Below are 22,474 nucleotides of genomic sequence, written 5' to 3' on the forward strand. Positions count from 1 at the left end.
GATTGCTCTTTGGGCTGACGAGGGAGGGGGACTTGATTGGGGGAGGGGGAGGGAAAGGGGAGGCGGCGGTGGGGAAGAGACAGAAATCTTTAATAAATAAATAAAAAAAATTTACTTAATTTTAAAACAAAGCAATAAAATGTTGTGATAGTTGAAACAAATATACCACATAAAAAAGGAAAAAAAATGTCACTATGTTTAAATCCCTATCTGTCTAGAATTTATTTTCTGGTATGAAGTACTTCTGACTCACTCTAGTCTTATTTCACTCCCATTACGTCAGCCTTCCTGGGCTGGTTTATGACTGCACTGGACCATATAATCTGCATGGTTTGCAGGACTGTTTCATCCACTGAACATTCCACTTCTCTATCAACAGCACCGTCTCCCTGTACTGCAGAAGTCAGTCCATATCTCTGCTCAGGCAACATGTTGCTCAAAGCTCTGGACTGTTGCTTCCCAATGAACTCTAGGAAGCTTACTGAAGTTAAAAAGCAAAAAACCAGCATTCTGTTTAAGCGCATGTGGCTGCGATCCCAACCATTCTCTGAAGACGGTCAGCATACATCATAATACATGTCTGAGGTGTCATGGTGAAACCCATTATTTTGTAGAATAAATACTAATTCTCTGCTGAGAATCATAATTTTTTTTCTTCATTTATTGAGATACCTGTAATGTTTTCCTTTAGCAAACCACAGGCATGAAATTCCATCAGTGGATTTTCTGAAATTGAAAATCCCTCCACTACAGGGATAAAGCACCTTAGTTGTGGCTCACAGCTGTGATAGTTCAGGCTTTCCCTCTGAATCATTCTGTTGAAGGGTGTTATATCTGAGAATACGTTAACTCCAGGTTTTCCCTTTACGTGTTCTCACGTGGTTCAAAGCCTGCACTGTAAGCATGTGTATTATGTGTGTAAGACCTAAAACAATAGGAGATCGAGACAGAATAGTAAGCAATTAGGAAGAACGAAAGGTGGCAACAAAGACACCCGAGACAGGAACGGACGAAAGAGACTGGAACGTGCGGGGGGATTTACAAGAGACGCTCACTGTTGTAGGCCGTGGGGGAGAAGCATCTATGAAAACACACTCGTTCAAAAACAAGATAACGAGATCTAACACCCTCTAAGGTAATTGAAAAATATTAAACATTCTGTTTAGGAACTGAGTATTTATCTAGAGACGGATGTAACAAGATAACTCACCTGAGCACAGCAAATAAACACAACTGAGATCGTCAGCAAGAAGGCAGATGAAACGATGACATCCACTGATCTCTGAGGACCTCGACGCTAGGGAAAAAGGGGAACACACTTTAAAAAGGAGAATTTCCATGCTTTTAGTTAAGGTGCGACAAGCTGGTCATAACCTACAGTGCTGAAAGGATACCTAACTTGCCAGATGAACTGTTTTGTAATGTGTTGTTATTCCCTTATAGTTTTACAACTGTAAATGTGGTATCTACACAGCATAGATCCCTTAGTGTAACTGTTTTTCACGCTAAACTCACTCAGAGATACATGGACAGATGAGCTATGATGCTCACACTAAACTCACACAGACACATCTGATATCTGTGTACTGAACTATGGAGGAAAGGTATCCTCTGGGTGCTCGGAGGTCAATGTCAGGGAGATTAATTCAGATTTGTGGGTCAGGAGTGTCTATCTGCCTGGTGAGTGTTCCTAGGAAAGTAGCATTTTACATCATCTCTAGAACCAGATGACATGTAGCACTGTCCTAGGAGAGGAAGATGGTTTCGAGAGAGCCAGGAGACAGACAGGAGAGCAAGGCCCAGACCACGAACAGCAGCCAGAACATACTAAGGCTCAGTTCCTTATCCGAGAGTAACAGACTTCCAGAGAGGCGAGAAAACTGTACGGTCCTGGCAGGCTGAAGACAGCAATGAAGGAAGGAACGCTCACGCCAGAGAAGCAGCAGTGAGAAACATGACAAGGGTCGCAATAGGGCCGTGGGCACGGAAACAAGGACTGGGAACAGATGCAAGACGTATTCTGGGAGCAGAAAGGACTGAATGCCGGAGACCAGGACAGAAGCTGCAAGGATAATCTAGTTCTAATTAAGAGCGAATGGAAATGGTTAACATTAAGTGAACTTTTCAGAAGAGAATCAACAATGTATAAAAGAATATAGCACCTACTTAGGGTTCGGAATTTTAAACTAAACCAAGCAAGAAAATCACATTCATCCTTCATGAAACATAAATGTAACAATGAGGAAAAAACGTCAATTTGTAGCATTTCCTAATATACACTGAGTTAAATTTTAAAAAAAAACCAAACTGATAAAGAGAACAATAAAATTTTAAAACGTAAAAGCAAATAATTTTTTTCTATTTCTTTGTTACTTCAGAAGAAAAAGCTTTAAAGATCTAGTTCAGTGGATTCTTAGTCTTTGGGACAACTTTATCATTCACTGTTTGCATAAACATCCTTGAACATGTCTGCATACTCCATAAATAGTAAACCTCACTGTTATCTACTATAAAAAGAATCCCCAGGAAAAATGGTATTATTAAAATCAACCCTGCGTCTATTTCCTAGGGTCTAGCGTTTTCACACCTCGTCCACAAACATCGATGTCATCTAAGCCATCGAAGACGGAGTAGCATGTAGAGACAGCTTTGCAGTGACTTAGAAGAGCAGTAAGTCTCACTGGTTAGAGTTCCCAAGACTGGTTTATAAGTAGGGGGCTCCCTCTGCTGGCTCATGAGGACTATTCGAGGGAAAAACAGAAATCCTTAATCCAGCCTTTGGATGAGAAATTGCTGGCTCTATAACAACCCCCACACCTACAGACATACATGGTAACTGCTGGGAAAGATGTATACTAAGAATGCATGTACCAATAGCACTCTACCTTGAGATAGGAACGGAGAGACAGCCACATCTTTATATTCTGCACTTTCTTCAACCGGAAATGAGGAACCTCAGATTTCCGAGCTCTCCTTGCAGATGTCAAGTGTCCAAAGAGTTTTGCAAAGAGCAGTCGCTAAAAAAGATTAAAGTGAAGATTAATTACTGTATAAAATATTGCACAATTTATATAATTATTATATGAAATATGAATTGTTATGACTTAATATAAAAGCAAACAAACAATTATGTCACAGTGTCCCGTGAACTACGAACACACCTAAGGAACACTTTGAGGGCTACGAAAGGGTAAACTAGTATTCTTCAGACTCACTTGCTTATATGTTCGTTCTGCTACACACAGCAAAAAAAAGAAGATCCAGACAAGAGATACTCGAACCACAAAGCTTATGAGGACCATAGAGAGAACCATGAAATCTTCGTTAGAACCAACAGCGATCACACAAAGTTCTGAGGCGGAATGGGCTGTGAGTTGCTCCAAGTCTGTTGCTTGGGACAGTCGGAAAACAAACGGAGTTAAGCCCAGGATTAGGGAAACAGCATTTCCAAATATCTGGTATCCTATACCTGGTACATGGCTGTTCACCTTAGGAAGTAGGGGCAGAGGGGGAGAAGAAAAGAAAGTGGACATAAATCAAATTTAAGGTAAAATGAATTCTAATGAAACCTCACTTTTTTATAATAGGATTTAAATTTTTTTTAAATTTAATACATTATGAAAGAGCCTGTTACACACTAATCACAAGCTCTCTAATTGATAAGTAGATGAAAGGAAGGTCAATCTCAGATAGAGAAAACTATGCAAGTTATTATTTTAAGTTAGAAATATTTACAAATATTAGAGTGTTGAGATCAATACTACATTAAACCCAATTTGTTGAAGGAAAAGTTGAGGCGCCAATGAGACGGCACAGCAGATGGAGACACCTGTCATCAGCCCTGACAACTGAGTGCCATCCCTAGGACCCACACGTGGAGGAGAAAACCGCTTCTGAAAGGGTCCTCTGACTTCCACAACGCACTGTGACACACGCATTCTAGCCCCAAAACAATAAATGGAATTTAAATGTTTAAATGTAATTTAAACAAAAATGTAATTAAAAAAAAAAAAGGTGCCGGTGGTAGCGGTGCATGTCTTTAATCCCAGCACTCAGGAGGCAGAGGCAGATCTCTCTGAGTTAGAGGCCAGAGCCCGGTCTACAGAGTTTCAGAACAGCCAGGATTACACAGAGAAACCCTGTATCGACTAATCCCCCAAAGAGGAGAAAAAAGTAACTATTCAATAAATCCTTAACTTTCACCCTTTCCCTAAAGGACACAAGTTCGGAACTCACTCTGTTCATTATCATCCCGCTGATCTCAAGCACAGACAGGTCTGCCTTCTTACAGTCATTGCCTTCCCACACGATGGCACTGACTTTCTCTAAGCCCGGGTGGGAACTGTGAAGCCAAGGCAAATGAGTCTACAAAGAAAGAGAAACACACTTATTACATTCACAGATAAAAGTGTCTACAAAATGATACATGTTGTACATGGAGGTAAAATCGTAACTACACTAAATAAAAATTGGTAAATTTATAAGTGGAACATATTTATCTGTATATTGTAGCCATATTTATGCACATACAATGTTAGCTACATTAAAACATCAATTAAAATGTTATACATTAAACAGATCACATAAGAAACTGCAGTTATAAAAATGTAGAACCTTAACAAATATCCTGTAAGTTAAATATGCAACAAAATATGTTAGCAAAAGTACTTAGCTGTCATCCAACCTACTTAAGGCTAAAAAACATGGATGCCAAATATTAACTGATTTTGTTACTTTTGTGGCATTCTAAAACAGCATTTCTGGAAAGGATGAATTAAGCCTTTTTTTCAAAGTGTTTTAGCAAACACTGTGAGAAGAAACATTAAGAATTACAAATATTTTCTGAAATACAATACTTTATTTCCCAATGTTTCAAGAAATAATTACAGTTACAAACTTGCAAAGCGTGGTGGTTATCTGTTTTGGACGTAGAGGAGTGGAGTAGGTAATGGGATAGTTGGGCTGCAGGTAGCAACAAACACAAACCTCTCACAACAACACGTAATGCCACAACACGCAATGCCACAACACGCAAGGCCACAACACGCAAGGCCATGGTGCATTGCCTAAGGCCTGCGCTGGAGCGGGCCTCACCTGCTCACGTCACAGTATCGCTAGCTCACATACATCTCAAGGATTGATATATTTCCCACATTTTATATAAACAATATGTTTGGCACTCACAGTAACCTGAGAAATATGATCAACAAACTGTTGACATTCTAATATTCCAAAATATTTCCATGAATTTAAGCAATGTAATGTTTCATACAAGGGAGATAAAGGTGCATCGATAAACTTCAACTGAAACTGTCTTAAAAAATCAATAATATATTAAAAAAAGAAAAGGGATTTTTTTATCTTTTCTAAACATTTTTATCTTTTCTAAATACTTTCATGGTCTTTATATATTTCAGTACTTGAGGGATTTACAAGCGTTGAAATATTACTGTTAACTTGTTACCTTACTACAAGTGATGTTTCATAACTTGTGACAAACAATATATGCCAGTTTAGAAGAGAAGTAATTCTGTATGAAAATATGTATCAGATTTTCTCTGAAAACTTAATAGATTCTGAACTACTCTAGAAAAGGGCTGGAGGTGTGGCTCACAGGTAGAGTGTTCTCTAGGATGCGAGAGGGCTCGCATTCACAGTCCCTGGCACTCTGGAGGCAGGGAGGGACTTGGGCACAAAATGTATGAAAACTGGAAAGACAAGCTGAGCACAGGCGTGTCCTGAGACTTAGCTAAGGCACGCAATCCCTCACAGTGTGCTTCTCCTCAGACTCCAGACCCTGTCAGGCTGTCAGTAACACTAACCCGCACAGAGTTAGGTGAGCCAAGGACGTAACAGATTTTAACCAAGTAATAACAGAGTCTCACTGGATAACAGAAAGCACAGGTCTGCTCAATCACACAAAGATTATGTTAGGACAATGGAGGTCAATCTAGGAACAGGAGAAGGAAGATATCAGCATCTCCGCTGTCCTCAAAGCACTTCTCCCCAGGTACTTTTTTTTTTTTTTTTTTTTTTTTTTAAACCAACACTTGGCTTCATTTTCTTACAGTCAAAAGGCAAGAGAAAAGATGGGCATGAGAACTGGTCAACTTCGAGTTATTCAAAAGAACCCTCAACGTGAGTTCTAGAGACACAGCGTGGAGAGAGCATCATCATACACAGGGTTCTAGAGACAGCGTGGAGAGAGCATCACCGTACACAGGGTTCTAGAGACAGCGTGGAGAGAGCATCACCGTGCATAAGGTTCTAGACAGACAGACAGTGTGGAAAGAGCATCACCATACAAGAGCCTAGGGCTCCTAAGAGCAAAGGATCACAGTTCAGAACGTCATCTTCTGCCTCTGCCCCATGGCACTGCCTCGGAGGACGTGCTGAGAGCAGCCGCAGCTGCCGTGGGCCGCATGTGACCTGTGAAGGCGACACGCTGAGGAACTAAGGCTTTCGAGCTAACACTTGGAATTCTTTTCATTATTATTTTTTCAGCTTCACCCCAGATCTCCGGTGCTTTCCTTTTATCTTCATTCAAAATGGAAACCTTGAATTGCAATGATGTTATGTTTTATTTCAAATAAATCCACTAAGACAACGGCTTTATGTGGTGTTCCCGAGTATGGGAACCCAGTCATTAGAATCCAGCCGTACCTACCGGAAAATATTATCACTTGAACATGGCTTTGTGTTTCATTATATACCCAGCCATAAATAGCAGAGGAAATTTTTCTCCTATGAAACGTTTGTTACCATTTATAAATATCAGGAATGTCCTGGCAATATTCCGAGAACATGCCCATCCAAATGCTCAGTGTTTCTTCCCAAGGAGACATTCCATCTTCCTGGGAGACATAAAACAGTCTTGCCAACCTAGCGCAGACCTACAGCCAGACAAGAAAACAACTTGGTAGCTTTTTCATTAAAGGAAGCTAAAGTCTACTGCCTGACAACTAATAAGACTGAAAAGTGTGAGCCTTCCGTAAGCCTGGAAATATGAAATTGTACAGAAAAAAGAGCCCTTATTCCAAAACCAATACTAACTAATGTAAGTGTAGGATACCAATCAGATATGCAGAATAGAGTGTCAAGTGAGGTTTTTTAATCTCATAGAAAAACAGAAGGATGAATCAAACATATAGGGCCAAATTATTAATTTCAGGAATCACAGGGAAAATAGCTCGGATATTTCTTGCTAATGCCAATCTATTTACTACACTCAAGTGGCCCAGATGAATATTTACAAGCTCCTCAGCCAACACCACGTAGTCTTGGGGATTACTCACTACTGGGTCGCTCAGATCCAGGGACCCTTAGCTATTCCCCTGGCCACAGCAGGAACTGCCTCACTGCCTCACCTCCGAAATGAGTCCGTCATTAGTAGCACCCTCCCATCTGACCCCGTCTCTGGAACATCATTATCCTTCAACTTATCAGTCCTTTCCCGGCTAAGCTGCCCTCTGGACTCCCACAGAAACATTTCTTCAGACCCCCTCTCTTGGCTCTTTTTCCTCCTTAGAGGACCCCAGCCTCCTGGGTCTCCACTGCCGTGCTCATTCTACGCACGCCTTTCTGCTCCCCTGCGGCCTGCGACAGCCGGGCGTTACCTTTTGTTAGAGCGCTTTTGATTTCTCTGTACAGCTTCCTCGTATGTAAATGAGCTCAGCATCTTACATCCTAAAAACCATGCTCTCCACTCCTTAACTTCTCACCTGAGCTACTGTATCTCCTGCCGTGTTCTGTGCTGTGCTTCCTAAACACCCGATCCAGACTCTGAACATCTTGCTTTCCCCTGTCATTTTGCAATGGGCCTGAAGCCAAAACCAATGGGTATATTTTTATTTTATTTATTTATTTATTAAAGATTTCTGTCTCTTCCCCACCGCCGCCTCCCCTTTCCCTCCCCCTCCCCCAATCAAGTCCCCCTCCCTCGTCATCCCAAAGAGCAATCAGGGTTCCCTGCCCTGTGGGAAGTCCAAGGACCACCCACCTCCATCCAGGTCTAGAAACTGCCTGGGCTCCCACGAAACCAATAGGTCCAGTAGAATCAAAAACCCGTTGCCATTGTTCTTGAGGTCTCAGTAGTCCTCATTGTCCACTATGTTCAGCGAGACCGGTTTTAACCCGGGCTTTTTCAGACCCTGGCCAGCTGGCCTTGGGGAGTTCAATGGGCACATTTTTAAAGTGCAACCTTATCATTCAGCTACTCAAGAGGTGACCTGACCTAACTGACCTTTCTTCTCGCTCTGCTCAAGTGATACATTTCAGGGAGACTTGGAAATTACTTTGTATACTTCTCTGGCTAATCACCAAGTTTCACATGTCTAAATTCCGTGCTTATTATTTCCTGGCGTGTTTTTATATGCCAATTGCATATGCTTTAATTCATAAATACACTTTTTGAATGCTTTAAAATTTTATATCAATGGTATACTACACAGCTATTCAAATTGCTTTCACTCAAAAAAATTCATACTTCAATTTGTAATTGAGAATTTATATTCATAAAACTCGTGCTGACGCGTAGCCAAGTTAAATTTCACTGCTATAAACTGCTTTATTACAAGGCTTGCCTGCTGGTTTAATCCTGCTGTGCTGTCCATCACTGCAAGGAACTACCTAGCAAAAAGTACGCAAGCCTCCATGGCTCCCACCCAGTTCAGCTGCAGCACAGTGTATCACGGTAGGAAAGACGTGGTTCTAGGGGCGTCTTGGTCGAGGTCTATGGTACCAATGAGGAAATAGAAAAGGAGAAACTCCAAGACCTGGCTGGTTTTGTTTTCCTTTGTATTCAGTCTGGGATCTTAGCTAAGGGATGGTACCACCTATCTTCCCCTCAGATGAGTCTGCACCCAAGCACACCCCAGGTGGATTCTAGGGGATTCCAGATCCAGCTAGGGACGTTGAAGAATAACCACCACAGCTATGCTAGCTTATTCTCCCCAACCCCGGGTTTCTCTGGGTAGCCCAGGTTGGCCTGGAACTTACTGTGTAGCCCAGGCTGGCCAGGCACTTACAGGGATCTGCCTGCCTCTGCTTCCCAAGTGCTATGCCTGATCTCTTAAATTTTTTTTTTGAAATCTGATCAGTAAAAAACAGTGTCTCATTGCTCTAAAGTTCATCTGCCAGACCACGCACAGAACCGGCCACGCTCACACAGTGCTCACCTGCCCTCTCGCACACCTGTCCTCACCCTGACCACGCACAGAACCGGCCACGCTCACACAGTGCTCACCTGCCCTCTCGCACACCTGTCCTCATCATGACCACGCACAGAACCGGCCACGCTCACACAGTGCTCGCCTGCTCTCTCGCACACCTGTCCTAAGTTACTGCTTCAGATCCTTTTGTTTATTTTTCTATTGAGTTCCCCCATCTTTGCTTCTCCCCCCCCCCCTCTCTCCCTAAGCCTTTTCTGAGACAATATCTCTCCAGGTAACCCCCGGCTGGTTTCTAACCCACAGAGAGGCACTGGCCTCCGCTGCTGGAGTGAGCACTGGTGTTGAAAGCACACACACGCACACACGCAGCCAGCACCGTCTGTTGAGCTAATCCTCTGCTTTAGCTCTGTACAACAATACCGACAGCTAAGATGTTACAAACATCTTCTGAGGACTGTCTTTTAGTAACATTATCGCTTAATTTGAAAGCCGAAGTTTTTTAAATTAAGATATTCCTAAGTCCCCCATCTTGATTTTGGAAGTTCTGGTAAGCAGAAGTAATGGAGATGACCTCTATACTCTTGCTAAATGCTTTAGACTTTTCCCTTTACACCCAGTAGCTACGTGCAATACATTTTAATGTGTCGACGACCACTTAGCCTACCATCTTATGGTCTTATCTTTCTTCACTGAGTATTGATGCTTTTTCTACTGTACATTAGGGATCCATAAGAGCACTAATCTATTCCTGCATTTTTCTTGACTGTTTCATTGTCTGTGTGTGCACCCACATAAAACTACCCTATTCTTAACTTAAACTAAAACTTTGTATCTGTAGAGAAAGTCCATCTATTGTTATTTGAAACTGTTTTGTTTGGTTTCTCTGTGTAACAGCCCTGGCTTTTGTTTTGTTTTGTTAGTCCTGGCTGGTCTGGAACCTGTATACCCAACTACCTCCATCTCCAGAGTGCAAGGTTTAAAGACAGGTGTCAACACACCCAACCATTTTTGCTATTTTTAACATTTCATTCTTTAATATGTTCTTTGACTGGTGCAAATCCAACCAAACCTGGTAGACCAATGAACTAAAAAGGCTGTCAAAATAAAAGTAAACACAGGATAATGGACATTTCCACAGGTACCTGCTTTCCATAAAAACGAATCCTGAAATCAGGCTCAGAGCTTAGTATCTACAGTGCAAGGAAACAGCAGGGGGATTTTTACCAAGAGAGTGACCATGCTGACACCCCAACCTGGCCCCACCAGCTACCAAAGCTACACGAGAAGAGTACTGACTGAGCCATCTCCTAAGCTGCCCTCAGGCTTGTATGTAGACACTGGACTGACTGAGCCATCTCCTAAGCTGGCCCTCAGGCTTGTATGTAGACACTGGACTGACTGAGCCATCTCCTAAGCCAGGGTGAGGATTTTTAAATCCAGGTTTCTGGACTGCTGAGTGACAAATGGCGATGCCCATTCACCAAGATTCTGAGTACAGAAAGAGAAAGTTCATAAAGGAAGATGAGGGATTTCGCTAACATGAGACACTGGACATTAAAAGAATTCAACACAGTACCGGACTCAATTGTACTTTTCAGCACCTTAAATGTGATTAATCCAAAATGAGATGTATACTAAGGATTCAGACTCAAGTTTCTAGGCTTAATATGAAAAAGGCCATCTATATCATTTTTATTTTCACATTAATTAAATAGTAAAGGAATAATACGCTGAATATATTTGGCTAAATAATGCATATTGGAATTTCACTTTTTGAACTGCTTTTATTGTGGGTAATGGAAAATGTAAACTTGCACACACGACTGTATTTCTACTGAATACTGTGACTATGGGTGCTTAGTCATTCAAATTTGACACATATTTTGAATCATAATATTAAGGGAGAATTAAGGCCATGAAGTATGTGAGTTTGAACAGGACAAACACAGACTGACCCACAAACTCCATCTTCTAACTCAGGATCACAGATGTGGAAAGACAGAGACACAACAACAATATAAACACCGAGACTATAGTCTAGTGAAGCCAGACCACAGGCCACATAAAAACAACAAAACAACCTCGTGAGTATTACTTTAACGGAATGTGAACGCCTGTCACCTCTAAGATTTGCACGTACGCTCAAAGGAGCTTGTCTGATAGCCCGCGCAATCCGACACTGTGAACTAACCTGGTGGAAGGGGTCGTCTCTATATTCTTTTTTCACACAGGGGTTAATCTGCGCATTCCCCACATCTGTCTCACTGGTACAAGATGAACGGCATTCTGCACAATGCAACAAGTCTTCCCACAAGACATCTTCCGTTTCAGATTCTGGCCTTGTGCTCTCAGAGTCCTGTCTGGAACTTGAACAGCGAGAGCTGCAACTAGTACCCGATTTAGGGGCGTCCTGAAATCAAGACAGTCTTTGACATTAATACAATCTGTGTATCCTTCCCAACTAGTACCCGACTTAGGGGCGTCCTGAAATCGAGACAGTCTTTGACATTAATACAATCTGTGTATCCTTCCCAACTAGTACCCGACTTAGGGGTGTCCTGAAATCGAGACAGTCTTTGACATTAATGCAATCTGTGGGTCCTTCCTGACTCAAGAGATTTTATCAGAACCATACACTGCTACTTCTCCAAAAAACAACAAGCATACTCGTTCTGTCCAAGGACAGCGGCAGAGACAGCGAAACATTACAAGGACAGAGCACAAAATATCTGGCGCGAGGCCCAAAGGAGTCGCGACCCACAGGCTGAGAACTGCTGTCCAAGACTTGTTCTCCTGTAAGACACGTCCCTTAGAGTCGGCTGTTTCTAAGGTCGTATCTGGGGGAGCTGAACCCAACTGCTGAAACACCATTTATTTTAAAGTCTTTATAAATGAAACTAAATCTCAGCCTTATACGATGTTTATTAACCATAAATGTGAAATAGGTTGAAATGTTTTCAAAGCGATATTTATTTAAAAATATAATTTAGAAGAATAGTGCTCTGCTCTTCAAGAACCCAAAAGGTGGCCGGGTGGTGGTGGCGCACGCCTTTAGTCCCAGCACAGATCCCAGGAGCAGGACTCACGTGGGGGTCAAACGGCTAGTTACGCAGGAGAGGGGTCACCGATGAACTTCTAACTACACAGAGTAAGATTCCAACTTCCTGTTATTTGGCCTGAAGCAGGCTGTGGGTGATAAGGCCATACGTAAGTGGGCACACGAGTCTTAGGGTCTGCTAGTGCAGCCCTTGAGAGGAAGACGACACCCGAGCAGACATGACGAGAGGGCCGTCTGCCGTCTCCCAGCAACCTGCACCTACTCACTCTACCCACACACAGCATCTCCTCATTTTCTCCATAAGTTCACCTCAAGATCATCCAGAAAAAGTATCTGCATATTGTGAAAAGACTACAGAGTAGCAATGGCTAAAAAGTATCAGAGGGGTATTTCTTTGGAGCTAGGCAATGGAATTTCTTGTTTATAGAAAATAAACATTAAATGGAATGAAATTATTTTTCTACCTAAATAGTTTTAAGTTCTAGAGATGTCAGAAAGTTGGGGAAAATTTTGAGATAACCAATAAATAAATAAACTAAAAAAGAAAAGATCGAATCAAAGAGGAAAATTACTGAATGTTGTAGTGTGGGTAAATTAATAACCGGCAATAGCAACGTGAACGAAATTAACCTGGAAAAGAACGTCAGTCACTCTAATGAACTGTGGAAACACTGATATGGGACAGCTGACTGTCTCCGCTGGTAAGAGCGCTTAGCTCCGAGCCTGGCACTGTCTAGACACCTGAACTGGGTCGGATCCCTGGGACTCACTTGATGGGCAGATAATCAACTCCTACGAGCTGTTCTCTGAACTCCACATGTACAACAGAGGCACCCTCCCCCAAACCAGCAAACAAACAGTAAACAACCTGCTAAATGTATGAAGAGTCATACAAACTTGAGGGTGCATGGCCACCTACTGATAGACGCTACACTATCCATCAAGATCGTAGGACAAAGCCGGGTGCGGCGGCACGCCTTTAATGTGAGCACTCAGGAGGCTGAAGCAGAGGAACCTGAACTGGAGCTAGCCTGGTCTATGCAGCAAGTCCCGGGACCCTGTGTCCTGCCCCCTCAAAAAAAAGATTGTAAACAATACATATTGGTAATGGTGGGAAATATTTCAATGATAACACTCAAGTGTTGAAAGTAATATAACACAGATATATGTGCATTTATGTAAGGTCAAACTGTGTACCTCATTTGCATAATGCTTTTTATAATGGTGCGCCTTTCTATTTCGAAGACTGCTTTCAGACGCTCTGTCCACATGGCTGCGCGGTGAGTACCCTGCCTCAGGACCTTCCTCGCTGGAGACTTCGTCAGACACATTTGCTGTCTTCCTCTGGGTATCCTGTGGGAGCCGACAGAGGGAACTGTAAGGAATTCCATGATGTCTAAGCTTCGAGACAGCAATTTCTACAATTTCTACAATACAGACATCACACATACCTTCAAAATATCATCAAATACCAAGAAACTGATTAGAACTACCTAATTTTCTGAAGAAAATAATCAGCCGGGCGGTGGTGGCGCACGCCTTTAATCCCAGCACTCGAGAGGCAGAGGCAGGTGGATCTCTGTGAGTTCGAGACCAGCCTGGTCTACAGAGCTAGTTCCAGGACAGGCTCCAAAGCCGCAGAGAAACCCTGTCTCGAAAAAACCAAAAAAAAAAAAAAAAAAAAAAATCTTATGTTAGCAATTATACTCTTAAGTGAACATTTTCTTTAAAAGTAATTCAAGTAATTTATCAAATATTATTCTGTAACTTTTGTTCAGGAAAGGATCTGAAATACCTTACAGAAATATGAATAAGACACAAACATAACACAGGCCGTTTGAAAGAAGCTGAAAGACCTTAGAAAAAAATAATATTTAATCAAGCTACCTGGTCAATTAAAAGGCCCATCACTAACTTATAAAAGTTATGGGGATGAGAACCGAGCAGTCGGAAGAGTGTGCATGGCTGACATATGTAAGAGACACTCACACTTCCAACAGTCTGAAACGGAAAGACTCAGGAAGCCTGAGCCCCGCCCATGCTCCTCCAGGTACCGTCACAGGTAATATGTGCTGAACATGCACTGGAAACCGTGTGAGCCGTGACACACAGGATGCTCATACTACCAGACAGCTAACACTGAGTAATCAAAACTTGCAGCCAGACTGACTACAGAATCACGATGACTCACAGACGATACTACAAAATACAAGTACATTCACCTAGAAAACACTCAGGAAATCTTTTTGCCTCCTTCAACACAAAAATGCTCTTGCTCCTATTCTGGAGTGCTGGGATTAAAGGCGTGCACCCTCACGGTGGCTCACAATGTCTGTGACTCTAGTTCATTCCAGAGACTCTGACGCCTTCTCCTGACCTCTGCGGACATGAGGCACACAAATGGAGTACATACATACATACACATGCACAGGCAAATAAATTATACATTAAATTATATAAATTATACACATAAAGTAAAATCTTTTCACAGTTTTATGATGTGTCTACAGCTGCATGGGTTTATCTCTAGGTTTTCTATCACGCTCCACAAGTCTGTTTTTGTGGACGCAGCATGCCGCTTTTACACTATGGCTGGGTGGTACAGCTTGAGGCCACGTAACATGTTGCCTCTAGCCATGTTCTTTTGCTTAGGAATGGCTTGGTTATCCACAGTCTTGTATCTCCCTATGAATTTTAGGATTTATGCCCCTCCCCCAGTTCTATAAAGAATTTCCCTAGAATTTTAATGAGGATTTCATTAAATATAGATTATTCCGGTAGTCTAGCCATTTTCACAGTATTTAATGCTGTCAATTCAGGCCTTCCCACTGTCAAGTGTTCTTCAGATTCTTTTTATGGTATCATAAGTTCTCACTGTAGAAACTATTATAAATGGGGTATTCTTTCTAATTTCTTTCTCGGCAAGTTTGTTACCATTCTATACAAAAGTTACTGGGTTTGGTATATTAATTTTGCATCCTGCAAATTACTGCAAGTGTTTATCACATATAAAACTTTTCTGGTTGGAGTCCAGGGTATCTTTTAAATACAGACTCATGGCACCTGCAACTAAGAAAAAAAAAATCTAACTTTTCCCTTCCAATTATAATCCCCGTTGTCACTTTCTCTTGTCTTATTACGGTAGAGAAGACTTGAAACATTATAATGAATAACAGTGGAGTGGGAACCCTTGTCTCATTCTAGTCACGTGCTTCACAAAACTAGAGCACCCAAAATCTGTGCGGAACCATGAAAGATCCTGGGCAGCAATCCTGAACAGAAAGAACCAATAACACGCACTAGGACTGCGGGAGCCTCAACCAGCTGCTGGGAGATGAGTGGTTGTTCAGTCCATAGACACGGGGGTCACTATTACACAGTGTGATGTGCACACACACGCACACACAGCACACACACACACAGGGTGGGGCTGACACGGGGGTCACTATTACACAGTGTGATGTGCACACACACACGCACAGGGTGGGGCTGACACGGGGGTCACTATTACACAGTGTGATGTGCACACACACGCACACGCGCGCGCACACACACACAGGGTGGGGCTGACACGGGGGTCACTATTACACAGTGTGATGTGCACACACACACACACGCGCGCGCGCACACACACACACACAGGGTGGGGCTGACACGGGGGTCACTATTACAGTGTGATGTGCACACACACGCACACACACAGCACACACACACACACACACACACACACACACACCCAGGAGGATGAACAGACGATGGCTGAGGAACAGACAGGTATAAATGATAGGAGGAATAACTTAACTTGTGTAATAATGGTTGACAAACTACTGCACATGTCAGCAAAGTGCCAAGGGTTTTCCGATGTTACCAACATTTGATAAACATTTGTAGCTAACAGGCCAATCACCTTGATCCCATTGCTAGAAGTTAATCATATGTACACTGTACCCTATAAATAACTACTGATTCAACCAAAAAAAATTAAAGAAATTGTTTTCAGGTCATACATAAGCTAAAACAGATGTATAAAACCAAAAGTGATTAACAGAGAAAGCAAGGCATTTTCTTACAGAGTAAGGGTCAGTGCCTGGATCAGTGCTGAGAACAACTGAGCTCTTCCGTCCAGTGCACACTCTCATACACACATGGAAATGGGGAGAGAAGGCAAGGGTTAATAAACACGGACCATGAATTCTACGTGGAATGGGAAGTGAAGGTAAGGGTTAATAAACACGGACCATAGATCCTAAGCTGCCTCGACATTCCGGAAAACCCAAGCCAATCAACTCGGAAGATACCAGGTTACATTTCCGATCATGTTATAACCACACTTACCTGACTTCAAGGCTGTCACTATTATCTACGAAAGTTCCCAGATCAATTCCAAGGGAAACATTTCACTTGAGAGCAATTCATGTTAGTGGACGTAAAATCACACGAACTCACACTGATACTGACTTTGGCACGGACGCTCCTTGGAGTCCGGGCGGCCCAGGCTGTATCGTCTGCTCGAATGGTTTCACACTGAGGCTCGTGGTCCTGTGCTCCGTCCTCACCGCTTTTCACAGCCCTTCTCCCATCGAGGGACACATAGCCGTTGTCAGTCTCTGTGGACTTATCAATTGAATTCTTTGCTTTCTTTGACCTAGAAACAAATAGATACAGAAATGTCATGTGTACGTAGCTTATTCTGGATGGTTTGACAGAAACTAAACTCTGGCACTAATTATATAAAGCAGTATTTTTCAGAATTTTAATGGCTATCTTTGTTTTGTTTACAGTAAATGAAAAATAATATCAGATAAAATAGCGATTCAACTTAAAATCCTGGTTTAGTTTATGGGAGGTTTTGAGGTCTTACAAATAGCAATTCACAAGGAAAAGTCCTAATTTATCAGAGAATTCTTTGCTTGGTGTTTGGAAATGTCTAGAATAAAAATTTTGCCCAATTTGTTAGTGTTAATGTATTTTAAGCTTTTATTTTAAAATGATTATCTTTGTAAATTCATTAGATAAGTTATAAAAGTGACTTAATACATCCCAAATATTTTACCTTTCGTATACGTAAGTTTTTGGTAAGTTCCTTTTACTGTACTGTACAACAGAAACATAAAACCTTCTGTAGCATAAAAATATAAGGAAAAGGGAACACAATCTAAAAGTTATAAATCTGGCAAAAGTAAAAGTGGAGCTGCTTCTCTAGAATACTGGGACACTGAGGAGACATGAACAGTAAGTTTTCTTACTAACCAAATGCAGACAAATCACTAAACCAGCTGTAAGGACAAGAAGAAAATATTAAATGTAAGCACCTCCCATGCAGATAAAGTGTGACCCTTGGAAGGCTAGAAGAGACAGCAGAGGGTAACAGTCGATGGCAGCTAACTGGGGGAACAATGTGAAGGCAGAAGGCCATATGCATCCCGGTAGACCAGAAGACAGGCTACCCACAGAAGATTCAATGTGTATGTAAACACACTGAGGGCTGCTGCTGCTGAAGAAGATTCAGAAATAGAGAAAAGAATGGACTGGCGAGATGGCTGAGTGGTTAAGAGCCTGTGTTGCTCTTCCAGAGGACCTAGGTTTAGATCCCAACACTCGCAGGGCAGCTGACTGTCTGTGACTCCAGTTCCAGAGGACTGAATGCCCTCTTCCAGCCCTACGGGCACTGCATTGCAAGCTGTGCACGGACATGCATGCAAACAAAACACCCATACACATTTTTTTAAAAAAAGGAAAGAAAAAGAATGCACTGAGTGGTACTGGGGCTTGGAGTCATCACTGAAAATTCATAGCTAGCACATACACATGCAAGCAGGAACAGAACTATACCTGTTTCATATATTGCACCAGACATGCTTTGATTGATAGGTACAGAGTTGAATGACACATCTCTAAAATACTTTTATCCATTCTGAACACCCCACTAGCATCCTGCACCCAGACTTTGGTTTCTAAACACATTCTCCCTGAAGAAGTGGCTGATTTCAGGACTGGAGTCGAGGGTGCACAAGCTGAACCAGGAACATCCTGGTGTGTTGGCTCAGATGACAGGAAGGAGCTGTTAAAAAGTCAAGGACACTGCCCAGAGGTCCCCCACTGGGTATGGTGATGGAGCTGGGAACAGAAACATGTAGGAACACCATCATTCACACAAAAATCAAAGGCTCCTCAGCCAAGACAGTGAACACTGTACAATAACAGATTACTGCCTGCCACAGGTAGGCTTCTGTCCTCCGCCACCATTCCTCAATGCTTTTGTTCTCCTCTTGAGGTCCCCTACCTCGTTTTATAGGCTGTGCCCTCCTTTACAATCCCTTACTTAGAGTCATATATACATTTCAAGTGTTAGAGTCCACATGAGACAGAATATGCAATTTTTATCTTCTGAGACCGGGCCACTTCACTTAATATAACCCTCTGTGTTTCCACCCATTTTTCTCCAAACTTCATTTGTTCTTAACAGCCAAACCAAGTTCCATTATGGAACATGGCACATTTTCATGGTCCAGTCTTCTGTTAGCAGACACGTGGCTGGCTCCTCTCTGCTCCTGAGACTAATGCAGCTGTAAGCACGGAGCACGCCCAGCAGGGGTAGAACTGGATCTACTCCTATTCTTGCAGGGAACCGCCACACTGATTTCCATAGGGCCGCACACGCTAACCGTCTCGCCAACCATAAAGAAGGGTCCCTCACTCCCCACAAACCTGGAAGCATTTGTTATTGTTTATTGTCTTGATGGTGGCCATTCTGACTGGGGCGAGATGGGAACTCCAATGGTTTGAATTCGCCTATTCCCTAGTGGCTAAGGATGTTGAATTTAAGAATAAGAATACCTGGTTGCTTGTTCCTTCGTTGAGAACTGACTGGCAGTCAGTTTGAGCGCTCACTTCTGTAGATCTTTACACACTCTAGACAGGCCTGTGGGTGCCTGTTTGCTCTGACAGATTCCCTTGCTATCCAGAAACGTATTAATTTCATATGGTTCTGTCTATTAATAAGTGAAACAGCTTAAAAGAAATTACCTTATCCATTTTCCAAGAACTAATTGTATCCAGTTACTTACGACTCACCCTGAAGTGAGGTCACTCCTTGACAAAGGCACTTCTAGTGTCCACCTCCACCCTAGGGCCCTCTTTCTATTTACAGTCCTCTGTCTTGGTGGATTATCTGTAACTCACCTCTACTAGGCCACCAGCTTCAGTGTTTTGTTACCAGCAAGTAGCATAATGCCTAGTCTGAGTAGTTCTTAATAAATACGGTTTTCATTAAGAAACAAAATCAACTATCTTATGAACTGATTTTTAAGAAGAAAATCGTCTATGTATAAAAATGCATGATCTCACTTTTATGGCCAAAGTTCATAGTTCTACCTCTTTAATTTCTGGATGGTGAGATAGCTGTAGAATTTTCTACACTGCATTATGTGTGGTACTTAAGATGAAGAATTCCTGTGTCAAAACCACTCAAGGGGAAAAGAACCTTAAAAATATACTAGTTTAATACATTTATTTCCTTTGAAAAATAGTGATTATATTATAAATAAGTGATAAAACTATTACATTTTTCATACGGAAAACTTTAGCCCACAAGCTGGTACAACTTTTAAAGAACTTGCCCCTAAGATGAGCCCGGTCTAAAATCTAGTGTGTTCCAAGCTTAATGAGTTTCTAGCTGTGCCCATCAACAGTTCCAACAATCTAGATGTAGACAAGCAAACCCCTCCTATTCTTGTCTGCAGAAGACAGCTAAGTGCCTGCTTTACAGTGTAAATGACTCAACCACAACTATGTTCACCAAAGGCTAAATTTTAATACTTGTACTGAAATTTTCTGTTGGGGCTGAATATATTATGCAGGATATGCAGGACATTTAATTCCATAAATAAATCAGTGCATCAACTCTGACTCTCACTTTCATTTATACACAATGAACAGAGGTGCAACTCTCTCCACCCACACCCACCCCAGCAGGCCCTGCCCACGTCCCAGTAAGCAGCGCTCCAGCACTGTGCAACATCACAGCCCTAGACAGAAGTCAAGAGCAGGTCCATCAGCACGCTAGCTAACACGTGATCCACGTCCGAGTCTCAGAACTTTTTAATTCACTAAATCTATTGTATAAAGTTAGTTTGTCTACTCAGAAACCAGAGCAAAATTCCTTTCGGTTGACTTGCTCTTCAGTAGCATGACAGATCTTAAAGGCGATGAAAGAAAACTGAGGATTTGTTAGAATTCTGACATTGGTATAGAGCTGAAGAAATGCAAATTCAAAGCCTGACATTTCCTGTTTGATCTTTGCAATGGGAGCTACATTCCTAATGAAAACAATTCGATGAATTAAAGTACTAAACTTAGAATCTGGGTTAATGTCTATATTTTTAAATTGACACTTGGCTGATTTAAGCAGTTTTACTTTAAGAACGGAGTGTATGCAGACACAACAGTCTAAGACTTAAACATCACTTTTCATTCTGGCCTCTAGAAAACCGTATCAGTCACAGCTATGAACTGCGCTGTTTCGATCCCTTCTTCCACTGGTCACATTCACTCAGACACCTAAGCAGAAAAGCCAGTTTTTCCACTGTCACCTGAGAGTAAGTCTCAGATGCGAGGTCGCTACTCCTGCTACCCCTTCCCAAGCTCAGAGCACGGGGCCTAGGATCTCAGAACTCAGTACAGGACTCGAGTTAACATTTATCCTAGGACCTGAGTGTCTTATGCGGGCAAACCAAACCCCAGAGAGACAGTGGAAAGTGCTTCACGTTTAAAGCACTTAGACGCACAAGAGTACTAACCACAGAGTCTGCCCACGGGAGCTGGACCCTGTGGTATCAGGGGCTGACTGACTGTCCTATCCGTCTGCCCACGGGAGCTGGACCCTGTGGTATCAGGGACTGACTGTCCTATCCGTCTGCCCACGGGAGCTGGACCCTGTGGTATCAGGGACTGACTGTCCTATCCGTCTGCCCACGGGAGCTGGACCCTGTGGTATCAGGGACTGACTGTCCTATCCGTCTGCCCACGGGAGCTGGACCCTGTGGTATCAGGGACTGACTGTCCTATCCGTCTGCCCACGGGAGCTGGACCCTGTGGTATCAGGGACTGACTGTCCTATCCGTCTGCCCACGGGAGCTGGACCCTGTGGTATCAGGGACTGACTGTCCTATCCGTCTGCCCACGGGAGCTGGACCCTGTGGTATCAGGGACTGACTGTCCTATCCGTCTGCCCACGGGAGCTGGACCCTGTGGTATCAGGGACTGACTGTCCTATCCGTCTGCCCACGGGAGCTGGACCCTGTGGTATCAGGGACTGACTGTCCTATCCGTCTGCCCACGGGAGCTGGACCCTGTGGTATCAGGGACTGACTGTCCTATCCGTCTGCCCACGGGAGCTGGACCCTGTGGTATCAGGGACTGACTGTCCTATCCGTCTGCCCACGGGAGCTGGACCCTGTGGTATCAGGGACTGACTGTCCTATCCGTCTGCCCACGGGAGCTGGACCCTGTGGTATCAGGGACTGACTGTCCTATCCGTCTGCCCACGGGAGCTGGACCCTGTGGTATCAGGGACTGACTGTCCTATACCTCTTCATGCAATGGACCAGCAGAAGAAACACTGAAGTCTAGGTCTCACCTGAGAGGAAAAACGAGGTAAACCTCTAAAGAGACCAATCTAAATGCTGTCCATAATATAACAATATCAATTATAGAAGTCAAAACAACGAACAGATTCCCTGAGAACTCTTTATCACTGCTCTGCTATTTATAATTGCTCCTCTGAAAGTCTTGAGAAATACTTAGGAAACTGATTTTAACTCTTGCATCTCATGAATGAAAATCTGTTAAACAAAACAAGAGAAGAGAAGAATAGAGACCAAGTTAAAAACAAATAAAACAAACCCCTCCTTAAGGGAACAGATGATTGGAACACGGGCCACGTTACTGTTGTCAAAATGATTTAGGAAACCATTACTAAAAAATCATGAACAGTAAAAATAAACACAGGATACAACTGCTTAATGCATGATAAACTTTATCATAAAACCACAAATACAAACTGATGACAAATCTGTGAATTAGTTAGCAAAAGCTGGGGAGGTTATTAGCAAAGTTGTTGTCTTAAGAAAGGAATTAGCTATGTGCAGTATCTCTTGTCTTAATTTATTAATTGAACACCTTCAGGTAAATCTACATCTTTTCAACTATTTTCTAGTTTATGCTATGCCACGTGTAAACCAGCATA

At 42.6% G+C, this 22,474-nt stretch overlaps 1 protein-coding gene across 3 annotated transcripts in view; it reads right to left on the reverse strand.

The window, feature by feature from the left end:
- Nucleotides 1-22,474, reverse strand: part of Phtf2 (putative homeodomain transcription factor 2) — an 88,065-nt gene that overhangs the window by 9,169 nt on the left and 56,422 nt on the right. For 2 of the 3 annotated variants that reach the window (XM_050139811.1, XM_050139812.1), the window contains exons 8-14: nucleotides 16,675-16,873; nucleotides 13,426-13,581; nucleotides 11,362-11,580; nucleotides 4,237-4,365; nucleotides 3,216-3,488; nucleotides 2,886-3,017; nucleotides 1,211-1,297 (exon numbers count right to left, since the gene is read on the reverse strand). In XM_050139811.1, coding sequence (XP_049995768.1) covers nucleotides 1,211-1,297; nucleotides 2,886-3,017; nucleotides 3,216-3,488; nucleotides 4,237-4,365; nucleotides 11,362-11,580; nucleotides 13,426-13,581; nucleotides 16,675-16,873 — 1,195 coding nt within the window. The remainder of the gene's footprint in view (nucleotides 1-1,210; nucleotides 1,298-2,885; nucleotides 3,018-3,215; nucleotides 3,489-4,236; nucleotides 4,366-11,361; nucleotides 11,581-13,425; nucleotides 13,582-16,674; nucleotides 16,874-22,474) is intronic. The other variant, XM_050139813.1, reaches the window with a different exon arrangement.

Source organism: Alexandromys fortis, unplaced genomic scaffold (assembly GCF_014885135.2).
Source record: "Alexandromys fortis isolate MF-2015 unplaced genomic scaffold, M_Fortis_MF-2015_v1.1 scaffold_38, whole genome shotgun sequence".
NCBI lineage: Eukaryota > Metazoa > Chordata > Mammalia > Rodentia > Cricetidae > Alexandromys > Alexandromys fortis.